The 15,000-nt window shown below is 42.5% G+C and overlaps 1 protein-coding gene across 3 annotated transcripts in view; it reads left to right on the top strand.

The window, feature by feature from the left end:
• Positions 1-15,000, top strand: part of LOC308375018 (ELKS/Rab6-interacting/CAST family member 1-like) — a gene marked incomplete at its 3' end in the record, with an annotated part of 80,875 nt that overhangs the window by 14,538 nt on the left and 51,337 nt on the right. For all 3 annotated transcript variants that reach the window (XM_080851041.1, XM_080851039.1, XM_080851040.1), the window contains exons 2-3: positions 1-563; positions 2,602-2,790. The exon at positions 1-563 is cut by the window's left edge and continues 243 nt beyond it. In XM_080851041.1, coding sequence (XP_080707167.1) covers positions 1-563; positions 2,602-2,790 — 752 coding nt within the window. The remainder of the gene's footprint in view (positions 564-2,601; positions 2,791-15,000) is intronic.

Raw genomic sequence — 15,000 nt, 5'->3', positions numbered from 1 at the left:
CCCGCTCCGTGGGCAAACCGGAGGGTAACCATAGCAACGCCGGCGGTGGCGGTGGGCAGAGTCCCGGTCGTTCCCCCCGCCTCCCTCGCTCCCCCCGCCTGGGTCACCGGCGCACCAACAGCACTGGGGGGGGCAACGGCATGGGAGGGGGGGGCAAGACCCTCTCCATGGAGAACATCCAGTCTCTGAACGCAGCCTACGCCACCGCCAGCCCCCTGTACGACACACACACACACACACACACACACCCGGACCCCGTGTCTGCCTCCGCCCTGGAGCTGCCCAAGAGCAGCATGACGCTGGGACGGTCTGGTGGGGGCGGGGGGGGGATGTCCGTAGGGGTGGGGGGGCGTGCGGTGGGGGGGTACGGAGGGCGTGGCGCAGGCATGGGCAGCAGCCCCAACATCGCCAGCGACTCCATCGCCTTCGGAGGGGAGCATCACCACCACGTGCCCACTGCCACCTCCTCCTCCTCCAGCAGCATGGCATCATCCACCGTGCCACACTCGCTACGCCAGGCACGCGACAACACCATACTGGACCTGCAGGCACAGCTCAAGGAGGTGAGTGACCCTGTGTGTGTGTGTGTGTGTGTGTGTGTGTGTTTGTGTGTGTGTGTGTGTGTGTCTGTGTGTGTGTCTGTGTCTGTGTGTCTGTGTATCTGTGTGTCTGTGTCTGTGTCTGTGTCTGTGTGTGTCTGTGTGTCTGTGTATCTGTGTGTCTGTGTCTGTGTCTGTGTCTGTGTCTGTGTCTGTGTGTGTCTGTGTGTCTGTGTATCTGTGTGTCTGTGTCTGTGTCTGTGTCTGTGTCTGTGTGTGTCTGTGTGTCTGTGTATCTGTGTGTCTGTGTCTGTGTCTGTGTCTGTGTGTGTCTGTGTATCTGTGTGTCTGTGTCTGTGTCTGTGTCTGTGTCTGTGTCTGTGTGTGTCTGTGTGTCTGTGTATCTGTGTGTCTGTGTCTGTGTCTGTGTCTGTGTCTGTGTCTGTGTGTGTCTGTGTGTCTGTGTATCTGTGTGTCTGTGTCTGTGTCTGTGTCTGTGTGTGTCTGTGTGTCTGTGTGTCTGTGTCTGTGTGTGTGTCTGTGTCTGTGTCTGTGTCTGTGTCTGTGTGTGTCTGTGTCTGTGTCTGTGTGTGTCTGTGTGTGTCTGTGTGTGTCTGTGTGTCTGTGTGTCTGTGTCTGTGTGTGTCTGTGTGTCTGTGTCTGTGTCTGTGTGTGTGTGTGTGTCTGTGTCTGTCTGTGTGTGTCTGTGTGTGACCATATCAGAGTTTAAAAACGTTTTAGATGTGTGTCAAGATGCACGAAGAGGCGGCGTGTCAAAATGAACAAGAGAAAAGTTGTCCATAATTATTGATTATTGATACTCAACAGACAGAAGGAAGATTTGTCTCAAAAGCATTCAAGTCAGAGCTGGGAAAATATCATGTCAGAGTTTCCAGTTATCTGGAGTGCACTATAACACACTAGCCTACTGATCCTTTCAAGAAACAAGGACGGGTGAAGTTGCGTGTCAGCGTTTATGAAATGATGTCTGTTGGCAGAGTATTCCATTGTTTTGGGTACACTACACTCACCCCTTGGTACAGATCTTGTTGTCTCAGAGCAGAGAGTAACATGTTTTTCCAAGGGGGAGCTGCAGCATTATGAATACTTTTAAAAAGTAAGCAGACATTTGAGTGCTTGATCAGATTCTCAAAGTTTAAAATGTCATGTTTGTTTAGTATCTCACAGTGACGGTAGCGACGTGTGTGTGTGTGTGTGTGTGTGTGTGTGTGTGTGTGTGTGTGTGTGTGTGTGTGTGTGTGTGTGTGTGTGTGTGTGTGTGTGTGTGTGTGTGTGTGTGTGTGTTTGTTTAGTTTCTCACGGTGACGGTAGCGACGTTGCTTTTTATCTTGGATTTTGAGGGGACTTTTGTAGAAGGATTCAAGTTGTTTTAGAGCTGTTTTATTTGACTGAGACCAACTTGTAATAGAATATAAAAGATGTGGTATAATCATAGCATTCAGAAACATACTGGAAGCCTCAACTGTGTGTGAACTCCTGTATCTGAAGTTTGTGTTTCTGTATCATGTTTTCTAAAGCTCAGAGTTGGGTCAAGGGTAACACCGAAGAACTTGAATATATCCACATTATCGATTGTTTGCCCATTTACTGAGACACCGGGGCAATCCTTCAGTATGTGCCTGTTGGTGAAAAACATGGTTACAGTTTTTTCTAGGTCTAAGGTGAGGCATGAGTTTTGCAACCAGAGAGCAACCCTTTTGCTTTTGTTAGTGTATTGGCAACCGCTGTAGCGCTCTTACCATGAATGAGTATGTATGAGTGAGTGTGTATGAGTATATATGAGTGTGTATGAGTATATATCTATGAGTATGAGTGTGTATGAGTATATATGAGTATATATGAGTCTATATGAGTCTATATGAGTCTATATGAGTGTGTGTATGAGTGGTTAACATATTTTTTCCAGGTTTTTGCGTGAGGACGTGCTCCTGCGCAGAGAGGCTCAGGCCAAGGAGAGCAAGCTGAGCTCTTCACACACACACACACACACACACACACACACACACACACACTCATATACTCTCTGTTCTCTCTTCTCCAGGTACTGCGTGAGAATGAGCTCCTCCGTCGTGAGGCTCAGGCCAAGGAGAGCCAGCTGAGCTCCTCCATGAACTCCATTAAGACGTTCTGGAGCCCGGAGCTGAAGAAGGAGCGGACCCTCAGGAAGGAGGAGGTCAACAAGATCACCGTCTGGAAGGAGCAGTACCGCGTCATGCAGGAGGAGGCGCAGGTGAGCTTACACGCACGCACGCACACACACACGCACGCACACACACACACAGACATACACACAGACACACACACACACACACACACACATACATACATACATACAAGGACACACACACACACACACACACACACAAGGACACACACACACACACACATACACATATACATATACATACACACACACACACACGCACATACATACATACATACATTTACACACACACAAACACACACACACACACACACGCACACACACGCACACACATACACACACACACACACACACACACAGAAGGACACACACAAGGACACACACACACACACACACACACACACAAGGACACACACTCACACACACACGCGTTTTCTATTGAACAGGGGTGGGCAATTCATTTCCCCAAGTGGCCACATGAGAAAGTGGGACTGTTGTGGAAGGCCGGACCAATAGGCTGAACTCAATTCTGCTCAATATAAATGTTAGCTCTTTATAAAAAGCATTACATTGTATGGTTTTGATTTACTGCTACTGGTATGGAAATGTGGTGCAGGCATATTATAAACGCATATGTCATTGCTTATATAATAAGTACAGGTATCTGGTATAATTTACCACTGACCTCCGAGGGCCGCTCAGCTACGTGCGCGTGCGTGCGTGCGCGTGCGCGTGCGCGTGTGTGTGCGTGACAGGCTGGGTCTTTCCCACAACACTGATAACTGAACTGCCAGATATGGCCTGGAAGAAACACAGTGTCCATGGACTCCAGTGCACCCCAAAAGAGATGAGACCTCTATGAATTATCACTAAATAAAATATATTGTAGTGAACCCATGTCCCTTGTAGAACGTCTTAATCTCGACATGTACACATCTATATTGTTATAATAGACAGTTTATGCATTAATGGCATATTATTTACAGGCAATTTCTCCCGTCTTTTAACTGTGCGCTAGATAATGATTGCCCAGCGCTGATCTGGCTTGATAAATATTACGGAAAATGCGGGGAAACACCGTGCCTGGCAAAGGCGCAGATTAAGCTGCGTTTGCAAATCAATGTTAGTAAATCAGGCCCTTTAAAGGGCGGAGTAAGCACGCAGTGCCCAGCGCAGATGTAGTTTGATAAATACCATGGAAAATGCGCAAAAACACCGTGCGTTAATGTGCGATCGCAGATTAAGCAGCGCTCGCATGTTAGTAAATCAGGCCCCTAGAGAGGGTATTCACAGACTGAGTCTCAAAAAGTACTGCTACAACTGCTGCTAGTATTACTACCTCCAATAGTTAACATTTCCTTTTTAAGTCTTAATAGAATATTAATAAAGCACGCTAAAGTTGAAGAATGGACAGGAGGCAGAGGCAGTTTCAGTTGGCTTGTATTGCAGCATGGAGACCCCTCTCGCTGTTGGTTCAAGAACGGTCTAACCTGATGCAGTATGCTATCAGGTTTTATACAAAGAGAAGGGGGGGTGGGATCCATTGAGAGGGTCACCTATGGGGGGATGGGGATGCCAGGACACAAGGCCTCTAGCAGGAAGAGGGGGGGGGGAGGGTGTCAGGAAAAAATCCTGAACTCTACTAAGTTGTTTAAATTACTTAGAATAAGATGACACCAACAAACCAGAGCAAAGTTGTTAACAGATCTATTACGCTCTCGGCCGTAGAGCGGAGAGCACCGTGTGTTACCACCTCGTGTGAACTCTCTCTCTCCGCTGGATACATAGATCTTTTATTTAGGGTCCAGTACAAAAGTACAAAACACATTTTAACCCCTCCCAGACCCAAAAGTCGCCATCTGGCCTCTGTCCTTTGAAGATAAGAAACCTTGCTTAACAAACAATCACGAAAAGTTTAACATAACACCTGGCCTCATCAATCGCCATTGCAATCTCAATGTAACCATTCATGACATTAGTTTTACAATACATCAATTGGTTTTCCTAGAGCTGGAGACGAAGTTGTAAATACCTTAACTAACAATGCCTTTCTAAGATAACTTCAAACAACCCCCTCTCTCAAGAGACAGCATTCCATTGAACAGGACAGAGAAACAGGGCACATAACCAACAGCACAGAACACTTTAGAAAATAGCAGTTATCAGAATTTCCTTTAAGTCTAACACTTCATGATAATATTTAATAATTTCCTTCACATTTCCCTCCTTTTTATCATGATGATAACTCTAATAAAGAAATAACCCTATCTCCTTCAGTTGTCTTCATAGGCATCATTACACTAAACATCATCCTCCTGATAAGCCAATAGAGCATCAAATTCCTGTGATAGCATTACACTCTGTACAGAATTACATACTACACTAGACATGAGAACTTTTTACACATGTAGAAATACACCTCATTAAAATACAAAACATACAAAAATTGCAATAACAGTTAACAGACCTTTCAACATAATTTGCAACCATGTACCAAAAGTAAGCAACCCAATTAAACCACTTAAAAACATCAACCATTTATAGCTTCACAAACAGCCCTCATTTGCTGTAAGGCTTCAGCTACAGATGGATGACATCAGATATCCAGGTATCATTCAGCATAACACAAACCCCTTCCACTAGCAGCAGTAAGTAAATCTAGCAGTAATCTATTTTTTTCCTCACCATCAGCAGACTTTGAGAAACCTTGTCCTTAAGGCCTTCCCCGCTGACTAAGGTGACATTAACACATAGTCCTAACCTATAGTTAAGTCTTTCCCATTATTAACATGACTCTACCTAAGCCTAAAGACAGAATCAGAGGCAAAATTACTTTGATACTATTGGTCCAAATCTTGTTTGTCATCATCAGGCATGTCAGTCCCGCACATGATGTCATGGTTCTCAACAGCAAATCTCTCCTTACGAGATAACCCTGCCTGTGAGATCGCACTAACACATAAACATGGTCCGTGACCTGAGCGGGGGCGCGTACGCCCCACCCATGTGAAGAGATCTGACTGTACCATCTTTAACCACACACCCACATTACCTCTCCCATCGTAGGAATACCCTTGTATATTCCCATTTACTGACTCTGGATGAGGAAGTGGTGCTTGAGGACACAGTATCCGTAATAATGACACTGTCTCTGTCTCTCATTGTTCCATTATTTGCAACACATAATGGCTATACAGAATAGACTATCACTTAAGGTGACATCAAAAATGTAGTATTTAGCTCTACTAGTGGTTGGGTCGTGTTAAACACATCCTGCACCTGGATACCCTTTGCATCACAAGATGTAGTATTGCAGCCCCAGCTGTCTGGGCCACACTTCTCTCCAACACAGATCTTGGCTTGATATGAAAGTGGTCTAACCTTAAGTCTAGGTTGATAGGAAGAATTTGCATTAAGGTACATAATTAGAAATTTGTCGTATTACGTCTGCTCGCTTGCATAGATGCATATCTATCCCATGAATCAGTAGACTACACAGGTGAGTAACATTCTCCAGTGCCATATTTTCTCTCCATTACACTTGTGGAGGACTATAAACCCAAAAGTACACCTGTAATAATCACTAATAGCAACAGTCTAGACATTTTTGTAACCGAATTACACTATTTATGCAATTTACAGAAAAACAATAAACCATATAAACAAGAAACACAGTAAAACAAAAAATGGATACACCAATACTATATTGAGTAAAATTTCGAATTCGGCACGAATCGGGTGACTATCAGACGGTCAAGAGCTAAATATCTCAACCCCCGGGAGGGAACCACTAAACCTTACTCAAAGCTAGTGGTGTATCCTACTAATAATCTAAGTTAACATTGTGACAGGTGAATACAGGTGAATATAGGTGGAGCGTTGGCGTTGGCTGTTGGTGTGGCCAGTAGCACTTGGTATGGTCACTCCCACCTTCACCTGGCCTTGTTCCTGTGGGGACACAGAAAAAACTCGAACAGTATGTTGCACTTAACAGTTGGAGTGAGATCTATATTCTGTATAAGTATATCAAATATTGACAATGGTAGACCTTGAGCAGGGGTAATGTGCATACTTAAAACTACCAAAACAAAACAATCAGGCCATTGTAAACCTCATTCACAAAATGTCAGACCTTATCGTTTCACATTGCTTCACTAAAAGACTAAAACATTTTTTTTTTATAGTTTATTAATACATAATAGTTATTATGTATGCACCTCCCCCCTGTTGAGACATGTAAAGTCACATGACTCAAAATTGCTGCCCATTTATATCTATATTTATATCCAAATTGATAGGTAATTGAATTGCTTCAAGTAACACTTGTAACAACTTTTATATTTAACTAAAATGTGTGAAACAGCAAAAGCCTTTGCTGTCCATGTATACATTTCCTGCCATTTGAGTAACAGACATGCCCTGATCAATGCAACTATCTCTCTGCTTAAACAAACAAGCTAGACATCAATCACTTCCATTGACAACCTAGAATCTCTGAGCAGAGACCCCTGATATTACCCTGCAGCAGCATTTCCATGCAGTGCATGCCAGTTACGCAAAACTATGGGCTGAAAATCAACAATGAACTCTTTGATTTTCAATCACCCCAAATAAAAAATCCCAGAAAGAATGAAAAACGCGATTTCTCCTAAACCAAAACATCTCTATACAAAAACAATCGATCCTCAGTTAATGGATCAGACAAAACAACTAGAACAAACACATACACACACACAGCCTTCTGCAGCACTATTCCATGGTGTAACATGACCACATACAGCCAATCACTTAAACAACCTGCATGGGCCTAGATAATATGTCTATAATGTTTCTTATGTTTTTCCCAAAAAAGTATCTTCTTTCCATATAGGCTACCTTAAAAAAACATACACCCAGGACGAAGACTTTGTCCCATAACAACATGCTCACAATTACTCGTAATTGTAACAACATACACTGATCTTATCTTTTAAAATAAATCATGTAGGCTCAATCTTATATCTCAAGTATTCAGTCCTGCTCCATGGCTATTAGAACACATTAGCTACGTGTGAACTAAATGTATGGATCAGATATTAATCTTGCGTTGTCGCTTCTGACAGACAAAAGTACCAATTTTAAGAATCTCACTATTAATTTTTACTTGGTTAACCTTCTGGTAATTTAATTTGTTTTGAGAATTTTCCGACAGCGTCGAGTATTTAATTTGGAAAGTAAATGTTGCTAACTTTCCTTCCAGTAATACAGCTTTATCCCTGTGTTACTTCTACACAGCCAAGATACTTGGCAGTACCGTCAGCCTGTAGATTAGTCGAAGGGGAGAACACCCCTTTACTCTGCACACACGGTCATAGCTTTACCATTAAGGAGACCGTATACTTTGTTTGACTATTAATGCTATAATTAACCAATTAGATGACTATAGAAGTGACTTTCTAACCTCTACGCTGAGTTTTAAGACAGACCATTCATATTATTTGTCCATGTGAGTGAACACACATACCACAAAACCCAGCCATGTAAATAAATTAACCCATGTATAGAAAGTCTCTGAACTTTCCTTTTGCGCTTCTTATATTAATACACGTGCTATTTAACTATCACATAGCCTTGCCGTCTTTCCTACCTACTCCGTGATATGGCTAAGCCTAGTTTAGTCATTACATCTCATTCAAGAAGATTTAAACGGACAGAGGATGAACCCGACTTGTACTTTTAAAAAGTATCCGGTTAGCGAATTATTTATCTGTTGACTTTGTTTTAACTAATTATCGTGACTATTTGTATTCTCTTTGGCATAAAGACTCATAGTTATTGCTCTTTCAACTCTGACTAAGTTCAATTAATAACTTCTTTACGCTAATATCCTGAATTCTCTAGTATGCCTATCCACACCCTTTAAGGAATGCGGCACCTCTTTTACTAACTTTATCATTTCTGCACTATATTAGGCAAATCCATTATGGAATAGAGACATTTCGGTTGATCAGACTGAAATTCCTAATTCTGTAATCGATCTGCACTTATATTATTTATATCATGTATCAAATAGCATATAGATTTAGCGTCATCATTATCATAATACTCAATACAATTATTGTATGCCTCTTTAATGCTGCGATGATGATGTTCTCTCCCTCGCCTGCGTCTCTATAAGGAGACGGACTTTAGTATTATTTTTACTTTCTTTTATTTCTAGTCCCTACATACTCATCACCCTCTTCAGAGCTTATCAAACTTGCTTTTTCTTTTCTCCCTTCTTCTTTCTCTCCTTCTCCAGCTTTCTACTTAACCTGCTATGTTTCTTTCTTCGCTCTTATAATCCACACTTCTACCTTCCTTATTCTCCCCCCAATAGGGCTTGTTTCAACCAGTGCTCACATTTTACACTTTCAGCTTCTGCGGCGTTTTCTCATACGCTATGATTTTAAACCTCTCTCCCAACTCATTATAATTAGGACGAGCTGCAAACGTATTGCGAACTATAAACAGTTGTCATACATTCATTTAAGTAATACATAAGTATGACTTTTCACGGATCGTGGTCAATTTACATTGTCTGTTAGTGATGACGTCATAGCTGCTCGACCACGCCATGTCAATGAAACGAGACACAGTTTTTTCCGCTCAACTACGTTTCTCTATCCAACCTTCTACGTACTTTGTATGGCTAATTTGGCTATTAGTATGTTTCCTTAACCATGTACTTCTTATTGCCACTACAATATTACTATGGTGAGTTTTTTGGATTAAACAAAATATCTCAAATGGATCAACGAAATCTCCAGGGACAGAAGCTTCTAGGCCGGCAAAAGACACCGGTCCGCTGCCCCTCTGGGTGTTAACACAGAGGTTTTTCGCTGTTTTAATTCTGTTCAATCACTTACTCCATTCACACACAACATTCATACAGACGTCCATGCATTCCGATGCAAATCACTCTACACCGATTCAAGTCCCAGACTTGTTAAAAACATGTTTTTGATGTCCCAGACATCGTTAGATTCCCAGAATCTCTTTATAGCTATTGTCTGTTTTTTAATAGAGCAGCCCTAGGCAATACCCTACTTTAACTACTACTCTGTTAGTAAATGACCAGTACACTTACTTATATGTGGGTCAAAGCTGATTCCAGATCCCGTCAGATCCACCTCCCAGGTGCAGAACCGTCAGCTGGCCTATGCAGAATTTCACTACACAGGTCTTTCTGCCGAACGTAGCCGTGGCAGGCGTTGCAACGTCGTCAGCTTCCATGGTCTGCATCTCGGCGGCGATCTTGAGGGATCCAGCTCGTAAGGACCAAGATGTCAGGAAAAAATCCTGAACTCTACTAAGTTGTTTAAATTACTTAGAATAAGATGACACCAACAAACCAGAGCAAAGTTGTTAACAGATCTATTACGCTCTCGGCCGTAGAGCGGAGAGCACCGTGTGTTACCACCTCGTGTGAACTCTCTCTCTCCGCTGGATACATAGATCTTTTATTTAGGGTCCAGTACAAAAGTACAAAACACATTTTAACCCCTCCCAGACCCAAAAGTCGCCATCTGGCCTCTGTCCTTTGAAGATAAGAAACCTTGCTTAACAAACAATCACGAAAAGTTTAACATAACACCTGGCCTCATCAATCGCCATTGCAATCTCAATGTAACCATTCATGACATTAGTTTTACAATACATCAATTGGTTTTCCTAGAGCTGGAGACGAAGTTGTAAATACCTTAACTAACAATGCCTTTCTAAGATAACTTCAAACAACCCCCTCTCTCAAGAGACAGCATTCCATTGAACAGGACAGAGAAACAGGGCACATAACCAACAGCACAGAACACTTTAGAAAATAGCAGTTATCAGAATTTCCTTTAAGTCTAACACTTCATGATAATATTTAATAATTTCCTTCACAGAGGGTCACATGTCATTTGCATTGGATCTCAGTGAGAGACAGACGTAGTATACGTTCAGAGTGAGTTGTAGATACAGAGAAGTACATCTTTACCTATAATAATAACAATAATTCCAGTTCCATCAGTCCCCCAATTGAGCATATATATGCTCACACAATAATAACCAGGCAACAGCCAATCAGGGCAGGACACATCGAAATATGTTACAGATAGGGATGATACAATTTAACAGTGGAATATCTATTTTGCAGTTCCATCAGTAGTTATCTTGTGAGCACACAGAGCCCACATGCAGAGTCCTTCTGCCATGTTTTCTGGGTGGGTAGTCTCTATCATGGCAAGACTTGCTGAATCAGGTGCTGAAACACCAAGCACGTGGATGGCCAGTTGATGAGTTCAGGTTTCCTTTGTGGTCACAGGGTTGTCAAGAGTCCTTTTGTTTAGGCTGAGTGTGTATCTCTGAGGAGAGCTGAACAGTCCATGGCCATCTCAGGGTCCTGAGATTCTTGGCTGCGGGTACTTATCAAGTCTCACATGAGAAGCCAACAAAAGCATGAGGTGTTTGGAGAACATTAAAGCATTTGCATTTGACTGTGATATGGGGGAGGGGTAGGGGTGTTTGGTAACAGGAAATTAAATGACTACTTCATGAGTGAAGGCACAGGCATGGTAAAATAAAATGGAAGGTTGGACCAAACAAAGACAAATAGCACAAGACATTGACAAAATAAAATAAAAAGGAATACAGGAAACAAAATAGCACAGTAGGGAGATCTCACATCAAACAAAAGACAACATAAAATAGTGCAGATAAGTCACAACAAGCCTTGTTTAGGCTGAGTGTGTATCTCTGAGGAGAGCTGGACAGTCCATGACCTCAGCCGGAGCCAAAAACACCCGGGACACAGGGAGGTGTTAGATAGGGTGTGTTGATGGCTGCAGATGGGCAGGGGAGGGGTAGTCTTCTCCTAAAGTGTTGTGTGTGATCTCAAGTGTCGTTTACATGGAGCCTAGTTTGTCAAACTGATACGGATAGCTAATACAGATAGCCCTATCATCCATACGAACACTCTCTATCCGCACCTCGTTTCTGCAACGATCGCAGTCCGGGGTAGAAAGTGAGTAGATTTGAATCGGTACGGGGGCTGGTGTTCGTCTGCACGGTTTCACGCAACCTCATTACGTCACTGCCCCACGTGATCTTTTCCGCCATCTCCAACCAGTATATAAATAACTTGTTCTCCCTCAAAATCTCACTCATGGTGGGCCTCGAATTCACTAACATTAACCCAGTCTTCTGATTTTTGATTAGCCCCCTATCTTGATCTAATTCTTCTTATTCAGACGTAACATAACTTTCATGACCACAAATATAAATTGGCCAGCGATTTAATTTGCTTTTTTATTCATAAATGTATGTAAAATGCTCGGAGCAATGCATCATGGGAGATGGGATGACAGACATGTCATGTTACTGTTCCAAACTCTTTATTATCAATAGAAAAAAGAATTCATTTTCGCATATCCTTTAGTCTGACCACTGATTTTATTAACCATCATAATGTAATGTTGTTAATTGGAGCTTGAATGTCATGTGTAATTTGTTTATCCGTTTGCTGCTTCCTTTACCTTGTGCTTTTGAGTCTCTTCTTCTAGGTTTTTCACGTTTTTTCAGTTGTGTAAATAAAGCGCTAAAGCGCCACCCACAGGCGTGAGGTATGTACTACAGTCGGTTCACCACAATCTGCTGCCTCCGTGTTTACGCAAATCTGTCGTTGCCAGCCTCCGTATGTACGAAATTAAAAGATTCGATTGGTGTGAAAAGTAAATCCGATTCGGAGGCCCTAGACTTCGTGTGCATTGCACCTCAGGGTCCGCATGAGAAACCACAACAGTATGAGGGGTTTTAGAGCCATTCAAACATTTGCATTTGACTGTGATATGGGGGAGGGGGAGGGGTGCTTGGTAAAAGGATTCTGCAAGATTACTTAAGGGGTCAAGGCACATGGCTTGGAGTAAATAAAAATAAAGGTTGAAACAAACAAAGACAAATAGCACATGACTTTGACCAAATAAAAATAAAAAGGAATACAGTTGTGACAAACAAAAGACAACATAAAATAGTGCAGATAAGTCACAACAAGCCTTCAAATCCCCTATATGATAGCTTGGAAGCTATCACCTTTGAAAAGTAAATACAAGTTAAAGCAAGGCATTGTCAGACTTAAATCATACCAGACAATAAACAAAAACAGTCAAAAGTCATATACCAGACAATAAACAAAGCAGTCAAAAGTGGTCAAAAGTATGTCAGTCTATATTCTCACTCAGTCAGTGAGTGGCATTGAAGTCATTCATTGGCTAGGAGTCGTGTAAGTACATTCATTCATCGGCTGGCCAGCCCACACACACACACACACACACACACACGCGTGCGCTTGCGCAGTTGTTCGCTCAGAACACGCGTTGTCTGACTCGCGGGGAAACACAGACAAGAGAGCGCTTGCGCAGTTGTTCGCTCAGAACACGCGTTGTCTGACTCGTGGGGAAACAAAGACAAGAGAAGTTAATAATCTGGTTACAACATGTAGGCAACACAGAACACAGAGAGTTAGCAGAAGTCTGCCTCCTCAACATTCACTGGCTTTGTGTGACTACCAGACAGATCACTTGAACAGCGAGCTCATTTGATTTTACTTAAAAGGGGCATTCCAACATATTGTGGGCCCCGCTAATGTGTCTATACATTTACGTATGTTTTTCCGTAAAGGCATCTTATTTCCATGTATCTTAAACATATACACCCAGGATGAAGGCTTTGTTAAAAGTCTTCACTCCTCTCCTTCTAACTGACTAAGTTAGATCAATTTAGACAATAGGATAGATGGGGCTGTTTGAATCACTACTGATAGTCAAGCCTGGCCACTTTAAGAACAAAGACAACACAGATGGACGCACACAGGCTTACACAACGAACATGAAACACAGAACAGACAAACATATCACACTGAAACAAACCAACCGAAACCAACTCGTCCTGGTCCTTATAATGAATAGTATAAGTCAATTATAGCGAACGGGACTTTTTCTATGTGCAGAGTTGTAAATAGAGCTCTCTTGAAAACACTTCCGAACAGGTCCACCTAGCTACCCCCACGAGAGCACCTTCGATGGTAGACTTACTCCAAGCTTGTACAGCGCTACAAACCTGGACCACCGACGTGTGATTCTCTCAGACCCAACGTTAGTCTACAACGTTGGTATCCCGAGACTTTATATAAATATTATATAATTTAACCAGTCTTTATCCTTTAGGACTAGGCTTCCATCCCTTACACAATTCGCCATAGTGCCGGATATCAGTGCCTAAGAGATACCAATTGATCAACTCAAATTCAGTAACAGACAGCAAGTACAATCTCTACTGTCCCAACTCTTAAACAGTTCTGCACATAGAATGAGCGTAATTCGCTTACCCGTCTCCGTTCAAAGTTTTTGAAGCGTCGGCTTGTATTCTCTTGCTGTTTCAGATAGATGTATATCTACCGGCATCGAAGGACCATCTAATGGAATAATAATAGCACGCTAAAGTTAAAGAATAGACCAGAGGCAGAGTCAGTTTCAGTTGGCTTGTATTGCAGCATGGAGACCCCTCTCGCTGTTGGTTCAAGAACGGTCTAACCTGATGCAGTATGCTATCAGGTTTTATACAAAGAGAAGGGGGGGTGGGATACATTTGAGAGGGTCACCTATGGGGGGATGGGGATGCCAGGACACAAGGCCTCTAGCAGGAAGAGGGGGGGGGGAGGGTCACATGTCATTTGCATTGGATCTCAGTGAGAGACAGACGTAGTATACGTTCAGAGTGAGTTGTAGATACAGAGAAGTACATCTTTACCTATAATAATAACAATAATTCCAGTTCCATCAGTCTATATGTTTCTAGAGACTTCTCTCCTCTCTGGTATGACATTGCAGCCTCAGATAAACAGAATATGAAGCCCCACCTGTGACAGGTTTGAATTTTCCCACAACACTGATAACCAGATATGTCCTGGAAAATCTACAGTTTCTAATTCTGATCAGTGTCCCTGGACTTTATTTAACCTAAAAACGTCATCAAATTTCTTACATAATTAGTGACTGAGGCATATAAAAGAGGGTGTCTGAGGAGTGAGACTAACAACCTTCTACAACTACTACTACTACTACTGCTACTACAGAACTTTAGTGTGTCAGAGAGTGAGTGATGTTAAAGATGAGGGCTTCTATCACACTGCTGGTGCTGCTGCTCTCCGTGTGTGGATCTCAGACTCGAAGCACCCAGACTGATCTTCACACAGAGAGCCAGAGCACTGGGGCTGCTGCT

This window comes from Sprattus sprattus, assembly GCF_963457725.1.
Source record: "Sprattus sprattus genome assembly, chromosome: 14".
Classification (NCBI taxonomy): domain Eukaryota; kingdom Metazoa; phylum Chordata; class Actinopteri; order Clupeiformes; family Clupeidae; genus Sprattus; species Sprattus sprattus.
The sequence above is the reverse complement of the archived record's forward strand: the minus strand, read 5'-3'. Positions and strand labels throughout refer to the sequence as shown.